This window comes from Telmatherina bonti (assembly GCF_933228915.1).
Source record: "Telmatherina bonti genome assembly, chromosome: 20".
Taxonomy (NCBI): Eukaryota; Metazoa; Chordata; class Actinopteri; order Atheriniformes; family Telmatherinidae; genus Telmatherina; species Telmatherina bonti.
The window spans coordinates 34,092,235-34,118,079 of NC_136618.1; the positions used below are offsets into that span (position 1 = coordinate 34,092,235).

The 25,845-nt window shown below is 45.5% G+C and overlaps 1 protein-coding gene across 1 annotated transcript in view; it reads left to right on the forward strand.

Moving 5' to 3' along the window:
* The window catches only part of kcnh2b (potassium voltage-gated channel, subfamily H (eag-related), member 2b), a gene marked incomplete at both ends in the record, with an annotated part of 417,073 nt that overhangs the window by 374,178 nt on the left and 17,050 nt on the right, over nucleotides 1-25,845 (forward strand). The window contains 9 exon segments of the mRNA XM_079259442.1: nucleotides 4,214-4,393; nucleotides 4,516-4,619; nucleotides 4,700-4,838; nucleotides 5,951-6,105; nucleotides 6,199-6,293; nucleotides 6,408-6,548; nucleotides 13,275-13,507; nucleotides 13,511-13,540; nucleotides 23,298-23,550. Coding sequence (XP_079115568.1) covers nucleotides 4,214-4,393; nucleotides 4,516-4,619; nucleotides 4,700-4,838; nucleotides 5,951-6,105; nucleotides 6,199-6,293; nucleotides 6,408-6,548; nucleotides 13,275-13,507; nucleotides 13,511-13,540; nucleotides 23,298-23,550 — 1,330 coding nt within the window.

Sequence of the window (25,845 nt, forward strand, 5' to 3'; positions counted from 1 at the left end):
TAAAATACTGATCAAATAAATCGCTTTGAAATACTTAAAAATATTTTTTGCAACTACTTGCATCATTTTATTATGCAGTTTGAGCAGGAATAGTCTTTATGTAAACAACTTTATTTTTTCAGAACAAGACATCAATGTGAGTAACATCATCTTCCAGTATCTTCTGATGATGTGTGATCCAACAAACATCAACCAAAAAGTTCAGTAAAGTTCAGTTTTCTCTTGTTTTCATTCATTTTAAATTAAGCCAAATCAATCTTTTAAACTTCCTCATGATTTAGTAATGACTTTTAACTTAAAATTTAAAGCCCCAGTGCATGAGAATTTCTCCCATCCAGCTTTTCGCTAATTAAATACAAACAACTGAGTTGTCCTCTTTGGTGCATCACTATTATATGTGTGTTTTTACCTCTTCCGAAGCCACAGATGTGAAAACATCTCAACATCTTACATAAGTCAGAGTCCCGTCAGGTCATTATTAATTCTGATAAGTTACCAGCATGTCCTCCAGGTGTTTGGTACCAAGCTAATGCTAACAGCTAATGTCAGCTAAACCGCCACCGCCCTGACAAATCAGCAGAAATAAATGATGAAACAGGAGGAAAAACTCAGCAGCGTACGATGTCCTGCTGGTATGACTTCTGTGAAGAGTAACAGCAAACTGCTGCAACGGAGCTTTTCCACTGTAGCTAGCTAACAGATTAGCATCTCTGCTGTTTTCTACAGCAGTAACAGGAAATGATGCGACTCAGACGGAGGATAAAGTAGCTGCTGGACTACCTGCCCTGTTTCTAACATAACACCAAACTTCACTGTTAGACTGGATGAACTAACCGTCCAGTAGGAAGCTGGAACCTCCACCTGACATCTCTCATCATGACCCGTCTCCATCTGCTGAACGCTACACCCATCTACACCCTCCTGTACTCCTGGTTGTTATTTCTTCTTCTTTTCTTGGTTACTTTTCCTCCCTCTCGTGGGACAAAGAGTCTGGATGCTCCTCCATTTCAGCAGAAAACAACAAGTTGAATGATCCATGCTGGTCTCTGCTTGTTTCTCCACTAACATACTTGAATCCCAGTTAAACACATCAGGAAAACTAGTTTGTCCCGTTTCCGCTACACTACTGAGATGGCCGCCTTCTGTTGGGGGCGCCACCACCTGTGTATTTATAAATAACTCGATCTAAGCGACAAGACGTTTTCATGTAGATGTGATTGCTATTAGACTTTGGTAAAATACGTATTTATGAAAGTAATACTTGACGTTGTTCATAAAACGCCGAGTTATCACCACACTGTTCGTTTAAAACTTAAATTTAGACGCACACCCTCCAGCCTGGCTGTTTGACTGAAATGTCAAATGCTGGGTCAAAACACATCTAAATGTCAAATACTGCTGGAAAACTGCAAGTCAGTGAAGTGTTTTCCAACTACCAAACTTCCATGTCTTCCAACATACCCTAAGGAAAGCTGAGGGCTTCACATCCTGTTGTAGATTAACACCTAGTCACCAAACGCCCGGCCAGTCCTGACAGCAGCTTCTACCTCCACACATAGCCGCTACTTTATGCTCCTTCATCCCTTTAATGTTAGGAAATGAAGCTTAGAGCATTTATTTATTTTAAAGCTACATGCTATATTTGCCTTGACATTACACAGGTACATTTACTTTAAGGACTGCTGGCTTCAGGTTAGTCACACCTGCAGCGGGACAAGACTTGCTCTAGAACTGAAAGTTCTGTTTATTTTTAGTTCTCAACATGAAAACAGAAAAATTTGTAACATAAAAGCAACAGCTTTACTTCGTTAACTCTTCTTACCTTCAAGTTTATCTCAGAAAATTGCAGTCCTGTGTAGTACACAGTACAGTGTAGCAAGCAGAGAAAATAAGGGAATTCTGTTGAAAAGCTGGAAGAGAAAAGACAGACTGGAAGCAGGATGAATGTCTGATAGATGAAAAGTGACGAAGGTGGAGAGGTGCAGAAAAGATTGTTCCACGTGGAACAAAACAATGCAGGAAGAAGGGAGGGAATTAGAAGAGACAGAGGATTTAGCAGGTCAAGGGGAGGGCAGGAGGAGACGGGGGAGTGGAAGGGAGCGAAACGAAGTGAATCAGGGAGAAAGTGAAGTGATAAAAACTCCACCTGTCGTTGGATGTTGATGTGACTTCAAACACTGCTTCAACTTCACATTCACAGCCTCAGTGTGTGTTGAAGATAAATGTGTTAGACTTACCACGGAGACGATGATGCAGTGCATTCACATCAGGAGCTAGAATCCGCCCAGTTGGGAGACGGGGAGACCAAACTATGGCTGTTTTGGGTTTTTATTGTGTCTTATGCAAGTATACTGCAGAAATCCACTGCAACAATGGACGCAGTATGAACACCAGACGAGGCAGAGGACCCTTAACCCACAATGCAATGCTACACCACATGCAGGAAAAGAAATGGTTTGTTCTGCGTTTGTAGGCGGACCAAATCGCCTCTTTGATCTGAATCAGAATTCTTTTGGCGCGTTCATACTTTCCCCAAATTCAGTTTTAGTTTTCTCTGAACAATTCACAATAAAAACATCTTAAGTTACTTTTGCTGAGTCCAGTTCACTGGATTCTAGTCGTCCAACTAGAATCTTGTTTAAACTATTTTAATCCACTTTAAAACTGCAGACAGACATAGCTCAGAGTTATACATCTGTCTGGGTGTAAACATCCTCTAACTCACCCAGGCAGTTTACAGCGTTTTTAGTGCTACTAACATCAAGAATCATCAATAAATAACATGTACTGTCACTTCCAACTCATGCCCCGTGATGACAGATAAGCATGAACACAACACCCCCCTTATCACGCCACAATATCCCCGTGCAGTCTCCATATTAGCTTTAGTGGGTAACTGTTAGCATTGCAGCTAATTTACATGACAAACATCATAAAACAACAGACAAACGCACATGGGTAGGCGGCCAACTCCCCTGTATCTCCTGGATCTTGTGACTAACATATTATACATAAGTGTTGCTTACGATGCACAGCTTACCTGCTGACAGACATAGCACAGAGTTACATGTCTGTCTGGGTTTATTCATCCTCTAACTCACCAGGGCAGTTTACAGCGTTTAAGCCTGCTCACTTCAGGAAACACTCCCTGTGCTGGGGAGGCGTTGAAACAACGCATGCTTGTCTGTGTGCTGTCTATTGGGCTGGAGATAAAGTTTTGAAATAACATGTTAACAAAAAAACACAGTTACAGAAGAATGAAACAGTAAAAGGGTGGGGGGGGGTGGGACAGTAAAAGTCAGTCAAATGTAGCTTTTCTCTGGGTTCACTTAGCCATGGTGCGTTGACATCTAGTGTCTGGAGGTTAAAGCGGAACTCAGTTGCAGAATGACGCTCCAGTCTAGTTGCTGCAGGACGCTGCAGGGCAACAACAGCTTCAGGAGCATACGTGATGAATGTTGGCACATGGAGTCAATATCAGGAGTTTAAGGTTGGGTGTTATGTCGTGTTTTGAAAGGAAAGGAAAGGAGTGCGTGCGTGTGTGTGTGTGTGTTTGTGTGTGTGTGTGTGTTTCCTGAAGCCAGCCAGAGGGTCCTGATAAGTGACGGCTCTGCTTCATCATCTTCAGGATCCCACTGTGTGACTTCGTCAGCCTGCCTCTCATCCACAGCCAGAGCGGTGCACACAGTGGAACACATTCCTGCAACTAAAGCTGCTTAGTGCTGCAACATAATACCACAGATTTCCTTCCTGAGGTCTCTGAGCTTTATGTCTCCATGCTGCTGCTTGCTGTTTTAATCGTTGCTTTGGTGTGCACGCAGTCATGTCTGCAGAAGCTGAGTGTGTGCCTGGAAGCCTGCTGCATGTGTTTCTCTGCATAAATGTGCATTTGTTCATCTAGCGTGACTGAGTGTGTGGGTGTGTGTGTGTGTGTGTGTGTGTGTGTGCCTGGGAGAGTAACCTTAAGAGGGTCAGTGCCTTCACAACAGTTCTCATCATCCTCAGTGGACACTGGCTCCATTGCTTTAATTGCACAGCAGTGAGGGCAGAGGGATGGAGCTCCATGGCCATTTCTTTGGCCCTCTTTCTGTGTTCCTGCTGGATGGAAAACATATCCACACATACGTTCCAGCTGTGTAGTTTCATGTTGGCTTTCCTCCCCCTCTCTGCTGAGCCATATCTGAGTGCCACTCTGCCTCCTCTCTCCACCCAGGTGCTGTCTTTGGGTGCAGACGTGCTGCCAGAGTACAAGCTTCAAGCTCCTCGCATCCACAAGTGGACGGTGTTGCATTACAGCCCCTTCAAGGCGGTGTGGGACTGGCTCATCCTGCTGCTGGTCATCTACACCGCCATCCTGACGCCCTACTCAGCCGCATTCCTCCTCAACGACAAGGTGGGCCCTCCTCCAGATGCCTTACTCATGATGCTCACATGTAGAAGCAGAAGCTGTCTGGTGAGAGGAGGTGGTTCTTGGACGAGGAAGCTAAGCTTTGTCTCTGATGTGTCTGCTCTCAGGAGGAGGCAGCCAAGCAGAGCTGCGGTTACTCCTGCTCTCCGCTCAACGTGGTGGACCTCATTGTGGACATCATGTTCATCATAGACATCCTCATCAACTTCAGGTCAGAGCTGCTGCTGCTGCGATGGAAAACAGCCACGTCTAACGTGTCTCATAATGAACAACCTCTGCTCCTTCTTGCAGGACAACATATGTGAACACTAATGATGAAGTGGTGAGCCACCCGGTGCGCATAGCCGTTCACTATTTCAAAGGCTGGTTCCTCATCGACATGGTGGCTGCCATTCCCTTTGACTTGCTCATCTATCGCAATGGAGAAGAGGTAAAGGCGTGAAGCGTGAACAGAGGGATGGGACAAGATGAGGAAGGAGGCTCAGATTTTTACTGTTCAGATTTGAGGATCTGTGTGAGGATTGGTGCCTCTGTAGACCTCTGTAGATGTCTCTGAGGAGTTCCTGCAGCCACTCTTCACCAGTTTGCATCTTCGTTGGTATCACTGACAAGTTATAAGGAGGCTACACATCAGTTCATATGCACTAATGCAGACGTTTGGCTCTCTACCGAGGAAATCTGGATCATTCTGGACCTGATTCATTATATTCAGTTTTTAGTGAAGTCTGGTTGAATTAACATCTCCAGAACAGGAGAGCAGACACAGAAACTTTGCCCCAACACTTTGTTTTGATCTGATGTTCATTTCACATGTCTGCTGCATGTTTCTTTCCTTCTTAAACATCCAAATGCTGTTATAAAAATGACAATATTGTAAGAATTTAATGTGTCTAAGCTCCGAATATTAGTAGTAATAAGGAGCCTAAATTGATATGTAAATTTAAGGAGGGGCAAAGATTTGTGGTTTTCATATCCATATGCACCAGTCATGTCCAACATGTCCCAGTCTGCCCTGGTTTTCAATGGAAGTAATGTGATTTTCTTATGCAGGATTACTTTCTACAGAGACACACATTCCACACACGGTCCTTGTAGTTGTGATGGCAGGAAAAAAAAGCCTCATCACAGAGAGGTTAAGAAAGGCTGTTTGCACAGAGAAAGGTAATTAAACCAGCTTCAAATTAAAAATGTTAACTTCCTGCAAACATTTCACTGCTGCTGGTACTGACCGAGGAGTTTTTCCTCCACAGAGAGGTCTTATTTACTGTGAGGAGCTGGACTAGGCTCGCTGCCAGCGCAGTAATCAGCCTCTTATTTATTTGTTGTACGGACAAAGAGAAGGCGGCAGAAAACAAGCAGAGGCGAGGGAGTAGACAGCTCCAGTAATGAATGGGAGGCAGGATTTACCACCTCCTCAACACTGCATCACTTTGGGACGAGGCCACCGCTACTCCACTTTGTGTGTGTGTGTGTGTGTGTGTGAGACAGGATGACAGCAGGTAGGAGCAGTAAAGAGTTTTTCTGGCTTTCTTCCCTCCTCAGACCACCACTCTGATCGGTCTGCTTAAAACGGCCCGGCTGCTGCGATTGGTGCGCGTCGCCAGGAAGTTGGATCGCTACTCAGAGTATGGAGCGGCTGTTCTCTTCCTCCTCATGTGCACCTTCGCTCTCATCGCTCACTGGCTGGCCTGCATATGGTACGGTCCCACCTGACTGAATGTTCACATTCACAGGAATAAAGTTTGGTAATAATGCAGGTGGTCATGTTTTAACGCGTGTTTTTGGTTCAGGTACGCCATCGGGAGTGTGGAGAGGAACGGTTCCATAGGCTGGCTCCACACGCTGGGGGACCAACTGGGAAAACACTTCAACGACTCCATACCAGGTATAAACACCAGGAGAACAGTGAGATGCGCCGGTTGGCTCAGGGTTGTAAACACACGGAAACATCAATAGGAGTCTCATCACGTGTCGTCTCCTCTGTAAACGTCTGCTCCAGGTTCAGGACCCTCCATCAAAGACAAATATGTGACGGCTCTGTACTTCACCTTCAGCAGTTTGACCAGTGTCGGCTTTGGGAACGTGTCACCCAACACCAACTCTGAGAAGATCTTCTCCATCTGCGTCATGCTCATTGGATGTAAGTCCTCGTGTCATGGATGGAAAACAGCTGCTGTGTGAGCTGAAAGGTTTTAGCTCTGCACACAGCAGTGGAGAGCTAAAATGTCTTTCAGTCAGGAATATGATTAGTGTCAGACATGACTGTTGGAACAGAATGAAGCTCCTGCTTCAAAAAGTAGGAATATTTAGCTGTTTAAATGTGTCAGAAGATGCCGGATGTCCTTTACAGGGGAACCTAGTACAGCTTCTCTAAATGCATATTTACAAGGTGTTATAAACTCCAGCATGCCAGAGGGAAAAGGCTTGTAAGCCTCCAAACTAATTCTCAGCCAAAGTATTTATTTACAGGGGATTTAGGCTACGTTCAGACTGCAGGCTGAAGTGACTCAGATCTGATTTGTTCGCCCCTACACGACCCGTATCTCATCTTTTCATAAGTCTGAACTACACAGATCTGATCTTTCCAAATGCCAGTCAGGCCGCTTGGATATGTGGTCCTAAATCTGATGTGTGCTATGTGACTTCTGAATGGCCAGGTCGCATTAATCCAACTTTCACGTCAATTATGCTCAGAGCTCAGTCACAAATGTGTACAAAGTACAAGTTCCGGTTCAGTACCAGTGAACATGAAAACCACCAAAGTCAACAATGTCAGAGAGTTTACAGAGTCCAACTCCACCCGACCAGCCGACAGGCGAGCGGGGCAATGAGGCAAAGTGTGATGAAACCACACAGCTGCCTCCAATGCTGCCAGCCTGCTTCCTAAATAGCACTGATTAGCCGGGACCAGCTGGGGAGGAAGAGGAAGAGGAAGAGGCCTTTCCTGGCTGGAGGGCGTCACAGCCAGCCAATCTAATCCTGGAGACTTGATCACAGTCAGCGTGGAATACAAAAGGCTGTGGAATGTAATGGGTTGCAATTTGGACAATTTGGGATTTATCTACAAATGTTTAATAAATTATTATTTACGTTTTAATCAATAACAACTTTGAGGAACGTAAAAGGTAAAACTGGAAATAATGGATGGTTTGGGACGTGCACTTGATGGACATGATTGTGAAGTTCAATCAGAACCCAGATAGCAGACACATTTGATCCAAATCCAGGCATGTTTGACACTCACGGCTCAGCACTGACAAATGTTGTCTGGCCCAGAAGTGGTCCAGATACTAGTTGTTGGCCTGGACGTGAATTATAGCCAGTATAGTTGGCCAGACGTGGTCCAGAGGCCAGTTGCCAGCCTTGACGTGAATTATAGCTAGTATAGTGGGCCAGAAGTGGTCCAGATGCCAGTTCTTGGCCTGAACGTGGATTATAGCTAGTATTTAGTGGTCCAGAAGTGATCCAGATGCCAGTTGCCAGCCTTGACGTGAATTATAGCTAGTATAGTGGGCCAGAAGTGGTCCAGATGCCAGTTATTGGCCTGGATGTGGATTACACCAAGGATATCCTAAGCGAACTACACATGAGAGTGAGAACAACACAAGAAACAAACCAAATAGTAGAGGACGTCATAGATAGGTGCTGGTCAGACTGCTGGAGTCCAGTTGGACTCACAGGGGACACAGGTCAAAGGGGATTTCCTGAACATTTTTTCCTAAAACATGTTTGGAAGATGCAAATATAGGTACTGGGACAGTGATGGGAGCTTTCCAGAGTGTAGGGATCTTGTAATACTGGAGACACATTGAAAAAAATAAAACTAAATATCTCTTCTTCTCAACATCACAAAAGGTTTAACGGTGTTACACGGCTCTGACAGGTGACTATACTTCTGAAAACTCAACTCTAAAAGCAGACATTAAAATGGTTAAAAATACATTTGTTTCATTGGAAAGCAGCACATTAGACTTTCCATTTAGGGGCCTTTACATTTCTTTGGTTGCATCCCCATCAGGGATTTACCCACAGTTACCAAACTTTCAACCGTGTCGTCTTTCCTACACATGGTAAGTTTGAGCACTATTTTTACTGTTTCTGTAGCTTTCTTTCTTGTCACGCTGTAAGAAACAAATGTTTTATTGGTTAATCATTTTTTTGTCATCTACAGCTTATTGTTGTGGTAAAATTAAATTTCCTTCCTCGTAATTGTAGACACTTCACAAAAAGAGACATAAGACAGCATCAGTCTTGAAAAAGCCCCAGTTTGCAATTGCAAAAGTAGTCCTTGAAAGAGAGAATTTATTCCTCTGATCAACCAGAAGCAAATATCTGTCTGGCTTGGTTTTCTTTAGGGGAAATTTACATAATGGATCTAAATAAACCCCACCGTAAGAAATGAACCGACATTCCCAACGGAGCTCTGCTAAAACACTTATATGTGCTCAACACCAATCCAAAACAGAGGTCAAGACACTTTATATGTCAGATGGGACAAACCTCTACATGCATTTTAGGTTTAATGGGCCATGTCTAAAGTATTCTCCTTCTGGTTTATATGGAAATGCAGTTATTCGACCTGCCAACAACTGTAAACTTCCGCTAGCTCCCGTTAGCTCCCGTTAGCTCTGGGTTACCTCAGTTAGATGTTTGCTACAGGCAGGTCGGAGTTTGATAGATGTCAACCCTTGCTCACAGCCCCTCTCTCTGCTCTTCTTCTTTGCCCATTTTTATCATTTTGAGCGACAACATGCATGACACTGGCGTGATGATGACGGTGGGAACCGATCACTGCAGGGTGTCTGTTCAGAAAGATGAGTACCGTTGAGTGCCATGGTACACACTATACCAGTATATGGAGACAATGAGGGGAAGCGTGCATATGTAGCACATCATTATAGTCAATAACAGGTGAAAAGGTTGTTTCCACCATTTGATTTGTGTCACTCAAAAGGAAAAGCAAGACTTGTTTCTGTGGTAAAAAGCTTTAAATTTGATGTTTTTGCAGCATTTTAAATGAGTGACAGCATATGAGTGTTGTTAGCATAGTTGAGTTTTAATACTGAATAATTCAGTTAATAAATACCAATGGGCCCAACATACAACTCTGGTGGATGCCTCTGAAGAACCCTCTATTTGTTTTTTATTTTTGTTAATTTTTTCTTCATAAAGTTTGTTTCAGACAAGTGTTAGGTGCAGAATTATGACATACCAGTCAAAGCACATTGGATATACCCAAATCCAAAGAACTATTTTCTATTGGGGCGGCTGTAGCTCAGGAGGAAGAGCAGTTGTCCTTCAACTGGTAAGTTGGGGGATCGATTCCAGGCTTCCCCTGAAATGCCGAAGTGTCCTAGGGCAAGACACTGAACCCCAAACTGCCCCCCGATGTGCCTATCGGGGTATGAGTGTGTTGAGTGAGTGTGTGTGCGAATGGGTGAATGTGACAAGTAGTGTAAAGCGCTTTGAGTGGTCTGTATGACTAGAAAAGCGCTATAGAAGTACAAGTCCATTTACCATTTACCATTCCACTCTGCTACTGAAATCCATCCACAGCAATAGAAAACAAACAACATCAGCAATGCAGATTCTTCATATTATCAATTCCAGTCCCATGCTGACCAGCTTCAAACAGAGCTCAGTCCAGGCGGCCACCCCCTGCTGTAGCTACCATACAGTACATCTGTAGCCAGAAGAAAGGCATGACAGTAATCGTCCATGGCACGCTGACACACAGTATATGTACCTTGTGCTTAGAGTGCAGGAAGGGATGTAACCTTAGTTTGGAGAAACATGAATGTTTTTGATTTCATTTGGAACATGGTGTAGAGTTTGTTGAGGTCGAGACCTTTAAATGTCCACTTAAGGCTGTCAGGCGTCGGCCAAGGGAACCGACCAGACCAAATCTCCGCTACCAACATAAACACTTCGAAATATCACATTTACATTTTTCCAAATTTAGCTTCATATACATTTGGATAATTAAAAGCATACACACACGCACACACATATACATATATATATATATATATATATATATATATATATATATATGTATGTATAAAAACACCGGAGGCTGTTGGACTTTTAAATTTGAGACAAAAATAAAAGAAAGAAAAAAGTGTTAATACCCAATCAGGGCAAATTTAATGTGTTATTATGTTAAATACATGGTGTGCTGTGATACAGCCAGGATAAAATCTGAAACAGATGCTTGTTCAACAAGACTAAATTCTCTGCTGTGGTTTATAACTCAGTGGGCCAGAAAACAACCTGATGCTTGAAAAGTTGATCACGTTTGAGTCCAAAAGAAAGTTTGTGTCTTCAGTCAGATTTGCCGGATCTTTCCTGTAGTTAATCATACAAATACAGAGTGGGGAGCAGCGTTTTCAGTGGGTGATGCGGACATGATGGGAGCTGACAGAAGTTGAAAGGGCAGCAGGATCCAACATGACAACAGGACACTGATGTTCATCTAGGATACTAAACACAACTTTCTGTCCTCTGCAGACAAAAGCTTTTTACATCACTTCAGCTTTCTGGCATGTACATGTCTACACCATTGTCCTTGGAAAAACACAAAGTCATGCTAACAGACTCACTGCAGACAGGAGAAAAATAACTTTTTCTCCAATTATTTCCTTACAGTCAAGTAAAGCCGGCAGAAGAAGGCAACTTACTGGCTTTGTGACCATGTTTACATTTTAAAAAAGCATTTAACTTTCAGGCTTCTGTGTAAATGATTTTCTAATTAAATTCATATTTAGTTCAAATTTAGTCTGCATTGTGTTTCCCAGACAGTTTTTTTTAATTGTCAAGTTGATGGAAACTAATTAGTTGTAAATAACACTCCCAGTTTAGAAACAAAAGAAAGACAGATAGAAATAAATGTATAAAATTCTTTCCTGGGAAAGTTAGGTCAGTGTCCTGTTCAGCAGCTACAGAGATCCAGACTTCAGCTGAAGCTAACCTGGTGCAGCTCAGAGTCTCTGAGGCCTTGTTTACACCACAACACTGATACAGACCCTGTTCCATTCTGGCTTCTCATTTACACGTTTACAGAGTTTTGGGTGGATAAAAGTGAAAAGCCAACAGAGTGAAATTTTCTTGCAACGCAGATCAAGTCCTGTCAGCGATGGCGGAACACGTCTTGTATGTGTATCTTTAGTCCACCTCATCACCATGAGAATCTCCCGTTCCACCTCATCCCCATGAGAATCTCCCGTTCCACCTCATCACCATGAGAATCTCCCGTTCCACCTCATCCCCATGAGAATCTCCCGTTCCACCTCATCCCCATGAGAATCTCCCGTTCCACCTCATCCCCATGAGAATCTCCCGTTCCACCTCATCACCGTGAGAATCTCCCGTTCCACCTCATCCCCATGAGAATCTCCCGTTCCACCTCATCCCCATGAGAATCTCCCGTTCCACCTCATCATGATGAGAATCTCCCGTTCCACCTCATCACCATGAGAATCTCCCGTTCCACCTCATCCCCATGAGAATCTCCCGTTCCACCTCATCACCATGAGAATCTCCCGTTCCACCTCATCACCATGAGAATCTCCCGTTCCACCTCATCCCCATGAGAATCTCCCGTTCCACCTCATCACCATGAGAATCTCCCGTTCCGCCTCATCACCATGAGAATGTCCCGTTCCACCTCATCATGATGAGAATCTCCCGTTCCACCTCATCACCATGAGAATCTCCCGTTCCACATCATCCCCATGAGAATCTCCCGTTCCACCTCATCACCATGAGAATCTCCCGTTCCACCTCATCACCATGAGAATCTCCCGTTCCACCTCATCCCCATGAGAATCTCCCGTTCCACCTCATCATGATGAGAATCTCCCGTTCCACCTCATCACCATGAGAATCTCCCGTTCCACATCATCCCCATGAGAATCTCCCGTTCCACCTCATCCCCATGAGAATCTCCCGTTCCACCTCATCCCCATGAGAATCTCCCGTTCCACCTCATCACCATGAGAATCTCCCGTTCCACATCATCCCCATGAGAATCTCCCGTTCCACCTCATCACCATGAGAATCTCCCGTTCCACCTCATCACCATGAGAATCTCCCGTTCCACCTCATCACCATGAGAATCTCCCGTTCCACCTCATCACCATGAGAATCTCCCGTTCCACCTCATCATGATGAGAATCTCCTGTTCCACCTCATCACCATGAGAATCTCCCGTTCCACCTCATCCCCATGAGAATCTCCCGTTCCACCTCATCACCATGAGAATCTCCCGTTCCACCTCATCCCCATGAGAATCTCCCGTTCCACCTCATCACCATGAGAATGTCCCAGTAGCACCTGGTGTCTTCTCATGCTCCTATCTTTGGGAATAATCAGTTTATAAAATACTCATACCCACAACAATGCTACGTTTAGCCTCTCAAAGCCCTTCCTTCTTTATTCTGATACTCATTTAGAACTTAAACAAGAGTCTTGCTTGTGTCTACATGGAAGGGGGGGGGGGGGGGGGGGGTTCCTCTAAAGGCACTGAGTTGCTGTGTGATTGTTAACAAAAACACTAAACAGCTGATCAGCTAAACATGTGTATCTGACAAGTGGCCACTGAGTATCATGTATAAAGTGCAGACGTCATGTTTCGACATCTCCCTTCATGCCTGCTAACAGATATTCCCCATTAGCCCACCATCAGTTCCATCTGTCTTCTTCTTAGACCTACAGTTCTTCACATACCGTGTCTTTGATCGGGCATATCCCACACAGGTGTGTGACTGTAACTCCAGATGTAGAAGCAGTCAGCCCGGATGTATCTGTCAGGTCGGACTCCATGTTGTTGTTAACCTTTCACTCTTCTTCTCTCCTGAAACTCCAGCCCTGATGTACGCCAGCATCTTTGGGAATGTGTCCGCCATCATCCAGCGGCTCTACTCAGGGACGGCCCGCTACCACACCCAGATGCTGCGAGTCCGGGAGTTCATCCGGTTCCACCAGATCCCCAACCCTCTCAGACAGAGGCTGGAGGAGTACTTCCAGCACGCCTGGTCCTACACCAACGGCATCGACATGAACGCAGTGAGTTCTGACCTTCACTCTGACAGCTTCACATGATGTCACGCATGGGTACACACACAGAGGTCAGTCTGGACTGGACTCTGATGAGGCGGTTGGCATCTCTGGATCAGAGTTAAATTCACTAAAACAAGCAGAAACATTTAGAAACACTTTAACCTGCTCAGACGGCCACCAGTGGAATCATAGTGCTCCAACATACTGCTTGTATACAGTAGACCTCTACCTGCACAACATATATGTAATGCTGCTACTGAAACACGCAAATATACATGTATGAAGCCAAACATGCAGTCAGATACCTGACACACACACACACACTCTTCAGAGCTGCTGCTGAACAGTCAGTATCTGTGTAGAAGTCAGTAATACAGATGTTTTATGAGCTGAATTCAGAAGCTCATGACTTTCTGTGTAATCTAACACATGGACACCAGAGCTGTGTGTGTTCAGTCCACACAGGGAGGAAACGTGCACGCTGTGGCAGGCAGCAGGATTAGAGCAGGTTACCAGGGATGATTCTCTACATGACATGTCGTTTTAAAGCTTCACACAGAGTCATTTGTCCATTCAGAGACACCATAGTGAGAATGGTGGCACAAATAAAGCAGCTGCCGTGTATGTGGATCCACAGAAAGTAGATATAAAGGCCTCATTCTGAGAGAATAAAACCAGAGCAGTTAGTTTAGTTAAGGGATTAGATACCAGTAAAGAGTTTTAATAAGATGTTTCTCTGTCATTACCTTTGATGTGACTGATGAACTTTTTTCCTAAAGCAGGAACTGGATGTGACCGTGGTCTTTACTGAAATAACGTCAGACCACCGACTTCTCTGTTACACAGCAGCTGCTGCTTCTGCTTTTACTGGTTATCTTACAGACATGACCATAAAACCTCAGCTTGGAACTACTGGGACGTACAAACTATTATACAGCTACTGAAGATAAATAAACTTATTCAGCCTTTTACATTGCACATTACCAGTGACTGATTTAATGAGAATTTATCATAACTTGATGAAAATGAAATGATTTGTGCAATTTATTATTATTATTATTGTTATTATTATTATTATTATTATTATTATTATTGTTGTTGTTGTTACTGTTATTATTGTTATTAATATTATTATTATTATTTTTACATATTATTATTTTTATCTTCTTTTTATTATTATTATTATTATTATTATTAATATAACCCTGTGATTTTCGGGTGCGCTCCGACATGTGAAAGCTCTGCAGACCCTTTCAGAGGAAACTGATGTCCCAAACAGAAACCAGCACGGTGATGCTGATGGACCCAGCAGATGTATGGCTGCAGATAAACGTGGCTCCTCCGTGTGTTTGTGGAAGAGGAGAGGATACAGAACGGCTGGACTGGTTTATATCTGCCTACACAGTTATAATCCTCCACCTGGGCTTTGCTGCACTTCGCTGGATGAGTGGAACTATTCCTTTACTTAAATTCTGATGGACATCTGACCCTTTAGCAGAAATCCCATCCATGATAACACCATTATTTCTCACATCTTCATCACCATCACTACCATGTTGCTAAGAGACCTCTATTTCCACCTGGACATGATGATGAAGACACTTCCTGTCAGACTTTCCACCAATCAGAGAGCTTAAACTGACGGTAACGTCCAATCAGGAGCAGCCAGAGATCAACAAGTGATGAGAAAATAATGATCCTCTATGGCTGGAATAAAGCCAAGAAGACGTTTGGGATGCAGCTGAGGTGGAGGTGCTGCAGTGAGGACAGCAGGTGGATAGTAGCAGGAAGACATGTGGAAACATGGAAACAGAGTGTGTGTGTGTGTGTGTGTGTGTGTGTGTGTGTGTGTGTGTGTGTGTGTGTGTAAATTACACACAGATAAACAGCGAGGAAGCCTTTTCCCATCTGCACGTCATTCTCTGTATTATTACTAATTAATTCTGTTTTGTTGCTTTTTGGTGCCATATCATCCATTTTACATGATCTTAATCTCAACAATAAATAACATGAGGAGCAAAAGAAAAGAAATATTTTAACATGTTAACAAAGCTGGTCCTGCTCTGCTCCATGAAGCCGAGCTGCTGAGGACGCTGCACGTTCACATTGCTGTGTGAGGGGAAATGATGGATGTCGGGCCCTGCAGCTACGTGCTGATTCCCCATCTGGGAGGTGAAGCTTGATGGAGGTAAAGCGGCTGAAACGTACCTGATGGAGGTAAAGCAGCTGAAACGTACCTGATGGAGGTAAAGCAGCTGAAACGTACCTGATGGAGTTAAAGCAGCTGAAACGTACCTGATGGAGATAAAGCAGCTGAAACGTACCTGATGGAGTTAAAGCAGCTGAAACATACCTGATGGAGGTAAAGCAACTGAAACGTACCTGATGGAGATAAAGCAGCTGAAACGTACCTGATGGAGGTAAAGCAGCTGAAACGTACCTGATGGAGGAAAAGCGGCTGAAACGTACCTGATGGAGATAAAGCAGCTGAAACGTACCTGATGGAGTTAAAGCAACTGAAACGTACCTGATGGAGTTAAAGCAGCTGAAACGTACCTGATGGAGTTAAAGCAACTGAAACGTACCTGATGGAGTTAAAGCAGCTGAAACGTACCTGATGGAGATAAAGCAGCTGAAACGTACCTGATGGAGGTAAAGCAGCTGAAACGTACCTGATGGAGGTAAAGCAGCTGAAACGTACCTGATGGAGGTAAAGCAGCTGAAACGTACCTGATGGAGTTAAAGCAGCTGAAACGTACCTGATGGAGTTAAAGCAGCTGAAACGTACCTGATGGAGTTAAAGCAGCTGAAACGTACCTGATGGAGATAAAGCAGCTGAAACGTACCTGATGGAGTTAAAGCAGCTGAAACGTACCTGATGGAGATAAAGCAGCTGAAACGTACCTGATGGAGTTAAAGCAGCTGAAACGTACCTGATGGAGTTAAAGCAGCTGAAACGTACCTGATGGAGATAAAGCAGCTGAAACGTACCTGATGGAGGTAAAGCAGCTGAAACGTACCTGATGGAGGTAAAGCAACTGAAACGTACCTGATGGAGGTAAAGCAGCTGAAACGTACCTGATGGAGGAAAAGCGGCTGAAACGTACCTGATGGAGATAAAGCAGCTGAAACGTACCTGATGGAGTTAAAGCAACTGAAACGTACCTGATGGAGTTAAAGCAGCTGAAACGTACCTGATGGAGATAAAGCAGCTGAAACGTACCTGATGGAGGTAAAGCAGCTGAAACGTACCTGATGGAGATAAAGCAGCTGAAACGTACCTGATGGAGTTAAAGCAACTGAAACGTACCTGATGGAGTTAAAGCAGCTGAAACGTACCTGATGGAGTTAAAGCAGCTGAAACGTACCTGATGGAGATAAAGCAGCTGAAACGTACCTGATGGAGGTAAAGCAACTGAAACGTACCTGATGGAGGTAAAGCAGCTGAAACGTACCTGATGGAGTTAAAGCGGCTGAAACGTACCTGATGGAGGTAAAGCAGCTGAAACGTACCTGATGGAGGTAAAGCAGCTGAAACGTACCTGATGGAGATAAAGCAGCTGAAACGTACCTGATGGAGGAAAAGCAACTGAAACGTACCTGATGGAGATAAAGCAGCTGAAACGTACATGATGGAGTTAAAGCAGCTGAAACGTACCTGATGAAGGTAAAGCAGCTGAAACGTACCTGATGGAGGTAAAGCAGCTGAAACGTACCTGATGGAGGTAAAGCAGCTGAAACGTACCTGATGAAGGTAAAGCAGCTGAAACGTACCTGATGGAGTTAAAGCAACTGAAACGTACCTGATGGAGTTAAAGCAACTGAAACGTACCTGATGGAGATAAAGCAGCTGAAACGTACCTGATGGAGTTAAAGCAGCTGAAACGTACCTGATGGAGTTAAAGCAACTGAAACGTACCTGATGGAGATAAAGCAGCTGAAACGTACCTGATGGAGTTAAAGCAGCTGAAACGTACCTGATGGAGGTAAAGCAGCTGAAACGTACTTGATGAAGGTAAAGCAGCTGAAACGTACCTGATGGAGTTAAAGCAACTGAAATGTACCTGATGGAGTTAAAGCAACTGAAACGTACCTGATGGAGATAAAGCAGCTGAAACGTACCTGATGGAGGAAAAGCGGCTGAAACGTACCTGATGGAGTTAAAGCAACTGAAACGTACCTGATGGAGTTAAAGCAGCTGAAACGTACATGATGGAGTTAAAGCAGCTGAAACGTACCTGATGGAGGTAAAGCAGCTGAAACGTACCTGATGGAGGAAAAGCAGCTGAAACGTACCTGATGGAGTTAAAGCAGCTGAAACGTACCTGATGGAGTTAAAGCAGCTGAAACGTACCTGATGGAGGAAAAGCAACTGAAACGTACCTGATGGAGTTAAAGCAACTGAAACGTACCTGATGGAGTTAAAGCAACTGAAACGTACCTGATGGAGTTAAAGCAACTGAAACGTACCTGATGGAGATAAAGCAGCTGAAACGTACCTGATGGAGTTAAAGCAACTGAAACGTACCTGATGGAGTTAAAGCAACTGAAACGTACCTGATAGAGATAAAGCAGCTGAAACGTACCTGATGGAGGAAAAGCGGCTGAAACGTACCTGATGGAGTTAAAGCAGCTGAAACGTACCTGATGGAGGTAAAGCAGCTGAAACGTACCTGATGAAGGTAAAGCAGCTGAAACGTACCTGATGGAGGTAAAGCAACTGAAACCTACCTGATGGAGTTAAAGCAACTGAAACGTACCTGATGGAGGAAAAGCAACTGAAACGTACCTGATGGAGATAAAGCAGCTGAAACGTACCTGATGGAGTTAAAGCAACTGAAACGTACCTGATGGAGATAAAGCAGCTGAAACGTACCTGATGGAGATAAAGCAGCTGAAACGTACCTGATGGAGGAAAAGCAACTGAAACGTACCTGATGGAGATAAAGCAGCTGAAACGTACATGATGGAGTTAAAGCAGCTGAAACGTACCTGATGAAGGTAAAGCAGCTGAAACGTACCTGATGGAGGTAAAGCAGCTGAAACGTACCTGATGGAGGTAAAGCAGCTGAAACGTACCTGATGAAGGTAAAGCAGCTGAAACGTACCTGATGGAGTTAAAGCAACTGAAACGTACCTGATGGAGTTAAAGCAACTGAAACGTACCTGATGGAGATAAAGCAGCTGAAACGTACCTGATGGAGTTAAAGCAGCTGAAACGTACCTGATGGAGTTAAAGCAACTGAAACGTACCTGATGGAGATAAAGCAGCTGAAACGTACCTGATGGAGTTAAAGCAGCTGAAACGTACCTGATGGAGGTAAAGCAACTGAAACGTACCTGATGGAGTTAAAGCAACTGAAACGTACCTGATGGAGATAAAGCAGCTGAAACGTACCTGATGGAGTTAAAGCAGCTGAAACGTACCTGATGAAGGTAAAGCAGCTGAAACGTACCTGATGGAGGTAAAGCGGCTGAAACGTACCTGATGGAGGAAAAGCGGCTGAAACATACCTGATGGAGGAAAAGCAGCTGAAACATACCTGATGGAGGTAAAGCAGCTGAAACGTACCTGATGGAGTTAAAGCAGCTGAAACGTACCTGATGGAGGAAAAGCAACTGAAACATACCTGATGGAGGTAAAGCAGCTGAAACGTACCTGATGGAGTTAAAGCAACTGAAACGTACCTGATGGAGATAAAGCAGCTTAAACGTACCTGATGGAGATAAAGCAGCTGAAACGTACCTGATGGAGGAAAAGCAACTGAAACATACCTGATGGAGGTAAAGCAGCTGAAACGTACCTGATGGAGTTAAAGCAACTGAAACGTACCTGATGGAGATAAAGCAGCTGAAACGTACCTGATGGAGTTAAAGCAGCTGAAACGTACCTGATGGAGTTAAAGCAGCTGAAACGTACCTGATGGAGTTAAAGCAGCTGAAACGTACCTGATGGAGGAAAAGCAGCTGAAACGTACCTGATGGAGGAAAAGCAACTGAAACGTACATGATGGAGTTAAAGCAGCTGAAACGTACCTGATGAAGGTAAAGCAGCTGAAACGTACCTGATGGAGGTAAAGCAGCTGAAACGTACCTGATGAAGGTAAAGCAGCTGAAACGTACCTGATGGAGTTAAAGCAACTGAAATGTACCTGATGGAGTTAAAGCAACTGAAACGTACCTGATGGAGATAAAGCAGCTGAAACGTACCTGATGGAGGAAAAGCGGCTGAAACGTACCTGATGGAGTTAAAGCAACTGAAACGTACCTGATGGAGATAAAGCAACTGAAACGTACCTGATGGAGGTAAAGCAGCTGAAACGTACATGATGGAGTTAAAGCAGCTGAAACGTACCTGATGGAGATAAAGCAGCTGAAACGTACCTGATGGAGGTAAAGCAGCTGAAACGTACCTGATGGAGTTAAAGCAACTGAAACGTACCTGATGGAGTTAAAGCAGCTGAAACGTACCTGATGGAGGTAAAGCAGCTGAAACGTACCTGATGGAGTTAAAGCAACTGAAACGTACCTGATGGAGATAAAGCAGCTGAAACGTACCTGATGGAGGTAAAGCAGCTGAAACGTACCTGATGGAGGAAAAGCAGCTGAAACGTACCTGATGGAGTTAAAGCAGCTGAAACGTACCTGATGGAGGTAAAGCAGCTGAAACGTACCTGATGGAGTTAAAGCAACTGAAACGTACCTGATGGAGTTAAAGCAACTGAAACGTACCTGATGGAGATAAAGCAGCTGAAACGTACCTGATGGAGGAAAAGCGGCTGAAACGTACCTGATGGAGTTAAAGCAACTGAAACGTACCTGATGGAGATAAAGCAACTGAAACGTACCTGATGGAGGTAAAGCAGCTGAAACATACCTGATGGAGTTAAAGCAGCTGAAACGTACCTGATGGAGGTAAAGCGGCTGAAACGTACCTGATGGAGGAAAAGCGGCTGAAACGTACCTGATGGAGTTAAAGCAGCTGAAACGTACCTGATGGAGGTAAAGCAGCTGAAACGTACCTGATGGAGTTAAAGCAGCTGAAACGTACCTGATGGAGTTAAAGCAGCTGAAACGTACCTGATGGAGGAAAAGCAGCTGAAACGTACCTGATGGAGGAAAAGCAACTGAAACGTACCTGATGAAGGTAAAGCAGCTGAAACGTACCTGATGGAGTTAAAGCAGCTGAAACATACCTGATGGAGTTAAAGCAGCTGAAACGTACCTGATGGAGTTAAAGCAGCTGAAACGTACCTGATGGAGATAAAGCAGCTGAAACGTACCTGATGGAGATAAAGCAGCTGAAACGTACCTGATGGAGTTAAAGCAGCTGAAACATACCTGATGGAGTTAAAGCAGCTGAAACGTACCTGATGGAGTTAAAGCAGCTGAAACGTACCTGATGGAGATAAAGCAGCTGAAACGTACCTGATGGACGTAAAGCAGCTGAAACGTACCTGATGGAGTTAAAGCAGCTGAAACGTACCTGATGGAGATAAAGCAGCTGAAACGTACCTGATGGAGATAAAGCAGCTGAAACGTACCTGATGGAGTTAAAGCAGCTGAAACATACCTGATGGAGTTAAAGCAGCTGAAACGTACCTGATGGAGTTAAAGCAACTGAAACGTACCTGATGGAGGAAAAGCAACTGAAACGTACCTGATGAAGGTAAAGCAGCTGAAACGTACCTGATGGAGTTAAAGCAGCTGAAACATACCTGATGGAGTTAAAGCAGCTGAAACGTACCTGATGGAGTTAAAGCAGCTGAAACATACCTGATGGAGTTAAAGCAGCTGAAACATACCTGATGGAGGTAAAGCAGCTGAAACGTACCTGATGGACGTAAAGCAGCTGAAACGTACATGATGGAGTTAAAGCAGCTGAAACGTACCTGATGGAGGAAAAGCAGCTGAAACGTACCTGATGGAGATAAAGCAGCTGAAACGTACCTGATGGAGATAAAGCAGCTGAAACGTACCTGATGGAGTTAAAGCAGCTGAAACGTACCTGATGGAGATAAAGCAGCTGAAACGAACCTGATGGAGTTAAAGCAGCTGAAACGTACCTGATGGAGATAAAGCAGCTGAAACGTACCTGATGGAGGTAAAGCAGCTGAAACGTACCTGATGAAGGTAAAGCAGCTGAAACGTACCTGATGGAGGAAAAGCGGCTGAAACGTACCTGATGGAGTTAAAGCAGCTGAAACGTACCTGATGGAGGTAAAGCAGCTGAAACGTACCTGAAGGAAATAAAGCAGCTGAAACGTACCTGATGGAGGTAAAGCAGCTGAAACGTACCTGATGGAGGTAAAGCAGCTGAAACGTACCTGAAGGAGATAAAGCAGCTGAAACGTACCTGATGGACGTAAAGCAGCTGAAACGTACCTGATGGAGGAAAAGCAGCTGAAACGTACCTGATGGAGTTAAAGCAGCTGAAACGTACCTGATGGAGATAAAGCAGCTGAAACGTACCTGATGGAGATAAAGCAGCTGAAACGTACCTGATGAAGTTAAAGCAGCTGAAACGTACCTGATGGAGATAAAGCAGCTGAAACGTACCTGATGGAGTTAAAGCAGCTGAAACGTACCTGATGGAGGAAAAGCAGCTGAAACGTACCTGATGGAGTTAAAGCAGCTGAAACGTACCTGATGGAGATAAAGCAGCTGAAACGTACCTGATGGAGTTAAAGCAGCTGAAACGTACCTGATGGAGATAAAGCAGCTGAAACGTACCTGATGGAGTTAAAGCAACTGAAACGTACCTGATGGAGTTAAAGCAACTGAAACGTACCTGATGGAGATAAAGCAGCTGAAACGTACCTGATGGAGGAAAAGCGGCTGAAACGTACCTGATGGAGTTAAAGCAGCTGAAACGTACCTGATGGAGATAAAGCAGCTGAAACGTACCTGATGGAGGTAAAGCAGCTGAAACATACCTGATGGAGGAAAAGCAGCTGAAACGTACCTGATGGAGTTAAAGCAGCTGAAACGTACCTGATGGAGATAAAGCAGCTGAAACGTACCTGATGGAGATAAAGCAGCTGAAACGTACCTGATGGAGATAAAGCAGCTGAAACGTACCTGATGGAGTTAAAGCAGCTGAAACGTACCTGATGGAGATAAAGCAGCTGAAACGTACCTGATGGAGTTAAAGCAGCTGAAACGTACCTGATGGAGATAAAGCAGCTGAAACGTACCTGATGGAGGTAAAGCAGCTGAAACGTACCTGATGGAGGTAAAGCAGCTGAAACGTACCTGATGGAGTTAAAGCAACTGAAACGTACCTGATGGAGTTAAAGCAACTGAAACGTACCTGATGGAGATAAAGCAGCTGAAACGTACCTGATGGAGATAAAGCAGCTGAAACGTACCTGATGGAGTTAAAGCAGCTGAAACGTACCTGATGGAGATAAAGCAGCTGAAACGTACCTGATGGAGTTAAAGCAGCTGAAACGTACCTGATGGAGATAAAGCAGCTGAAACGTACCTGATGGAGATAAAGCAGCTGAAACGTACCTGATGGAGGTAAAGCAGCTGAAACGTACCTGATGGAGATAAAGCAGCTGAAACATACCTGATGGAGTTAAAGCAGCTGAAACGTACCTGATGGAGATAAAGCAGCTGAAACGTACCTGATGGAGATAAAGCAGCTCGTTTCCCTGCTGAAGCATCTGTTCACCAGAACTTTCTGTTCAACAGGTGAAAAGATGGATCTGGTTCCAGATAAAGCTGTGATCTGGATCTTTCTACATAGAACTCGTTCTGCCAACACCTCATCAGAGTCCTTCCTCCCTTCCTTCCCCCTCTGCCTCCCGTCTCTCCCCCCCAGGTGCTGAAAGGTTTCCCCGAGTGTCTCCAGGCCGACATCTGCCTCCATCTGAACCGCACGCTACTGCAGAACTGTAAGGCCTTCAAAGGCTCGACCAAGGGCTGCCTCAGGGCGCTGGCCATGAAGTTCAAGACGACCCACGCCCCCCCGGGAGACACGCTGGTCCACGCCGGGGACGTCCTCACTGCCCTTTACTTCATCTCCAGGGGATCCATCGAGATTCTGAGAGGAGATGTGGTGGTCGCCATCCTGGGTAAATTATTACCTCCAAGCTTCTCATTCCAGATGTTTCCATGAAACACGGCAAGGGAGTAACGACTTCCTGGTGTCGTGTGGCGGCAGATGAAAAGTTTCCAGACCCCAAATATGGAGCAGAAATATTTCAACGTTTTAACATCATCAATCAACATTTTAAATTCACGTCTCAGGAGACAGACAGGCTAGAGGTGGAGACAGAGGACGTCTCTGGAGACAGACAGGCTAGAGGTGGAGACAGAGGACGTCTCTGGAGACAGACAGGCTAGAGGTGGAGACAGAAGACATGTCAGGAGACAGACAGGCTAGAGGTGGAGACGGGGGACCTCTCTGGAGACAGACAGGCTAGAGGTGGAGACGGAGGACGTCTCTGGAGACAGACAGGCTAGAGGTGGAGACAGAGGACATGTCAGGAGACAGACAGGCTAGAGGTGGAGACGGGGGACGTCTCTGGAGACAGACAGGCTAGAGGTGGATACAGAGGACATGTCAGGAGACAGACAGGCTAGAGGTGGAGACAGAGGACGTCTCTGGAGACAGACAGGCTAGAGGTGGATACAGAGGACATGTCAGGAGACAGACAGGCTAGAGGTGGATACAGAGGACATGTCAGGAGACAGACAGGCTAGAGGTGGAGACAGAGGACGTCTCAGGAGACAGACAGGCTAGAGGTGGATACAGAGGACGTCTCAGGAGACAGACAGGCTAGAGGTGGAGACAGAGGACGTCTCAGGAGACAGACAGGCTAGAGGTGGAGACAGAGGACGTCTCAGGAGACAGACAGGCTAGAGGTGGATACAGAGGACATGTCAGGAGACAGACAGGCTAGAGGTGGAGACGGGGGACCTCTCTGGAGACAGACAGGCTAGAGGTGGAGACGGAGGACGTCTCTGGAGACAGACAGGCTAGAGGTGGAGACAGAGGACATGTCAGGAGACAGACAGGCTAGAGGTGGAGACGGGGGACGTCTCTGGAGACAGATGGGCTAGAGGTGGAGACGGAGGACGTCTCTGGAGAGAGACAGGCTAGAGGTGGAGACAGAGAAAGTCTCTGGAGACAGACAGGCTAGAGGTGGAGACAGAGGACATGTCAGGAGACAGACAGGCTAGAGGTGGAGACAGAGGACGTCTCAGGAGACAGACAGGCTAGAGGTGGAGACAGAGGACGTCTCAGGAGACAGACAGGCTAGAGGTGGATACAGAGGACATGTCAGGAGACAGACAGGCTAGAGGTGGAGACGGGGGACCTCTCTGGAGACAGACAGGCTAGAGGTGGAGACGGAGGACGTCTCTGGAGACAGACAGGATAGAGGTGGAGACAGAGGACATGTCAGGAGACAGACAGGCTAGAGGTGGAGACGGGGGACGTCTCTGGAGACAGATGGGCTAGAGGTGGAGACGGAGGACGTCTCTGGAGAGAGACAGGCTAGAGGTGGAGACAGAGAAAGTCTCTGGAGACAGACAGGCTAGAGGTGGAGACAGAGGACATGTCAGGAGACAGACAGGCTAGAGGTGGAGACAGAAGACGTCTCTGGACACAGACAGGCTAGAGGTGGAGACAGAAGACGTCTCTGGACACAGACAGGCTAGAGGTGGAGACAGAAGACGTCTCTGGAGACAGACAGGCTAGAGGTGGAGACAGAGGACATGTCAGGAGACAGACAGGCTAGAGGTGGAGACAGAGGACGTCTCTGGAGACAGACAGGCTAGAGGTGGAGACAGAAGACGTCTCTGGACACAGACAGGCTAGAGGTGGAGACAGAGGACGTCTCGGGAGAGAGATAGACTAGAGGTGGAGACAGAGGACATCTCAGGAGACAGACAGGCTAGAGGTGGAGACAGAGGACGTCTCTGGAGACAGACAGGCTAGAGGTGGAGACAGAGGACGTCTCTGGAGACAGACAGGCTAGAGGTGGAGACAGAAGACGTCTCTGGACACAGACAGGATAGAGGTGGAGACGGAGAATGTCTCTGGAGACAGACGGGCTAGAGGTGGAGACAGAGGACGTCTCTGGAGACAGACAGGATGGAGGTGGAAACAGAGGACATGTCAGGAGACAGACAGGCTAGAGGTGGAGACAGAGGACATGTCAGGAGACAGACAGGCTAGAGGTGGAGACGGGGGACGTCTCTGGAGACAGACAGGCTAGAGGTGGAGACGGAGGACGTCTCTGGAGAGAGACAGGCTAGAGGTGGAGACAGAGGACATGTCAGGAGACAGACAGGCTAGAGGTGGAGACAGAAGACGTCTCTGGACACAGACAGGCTAGAGGTGGAGACAGAAGACGTCTCTG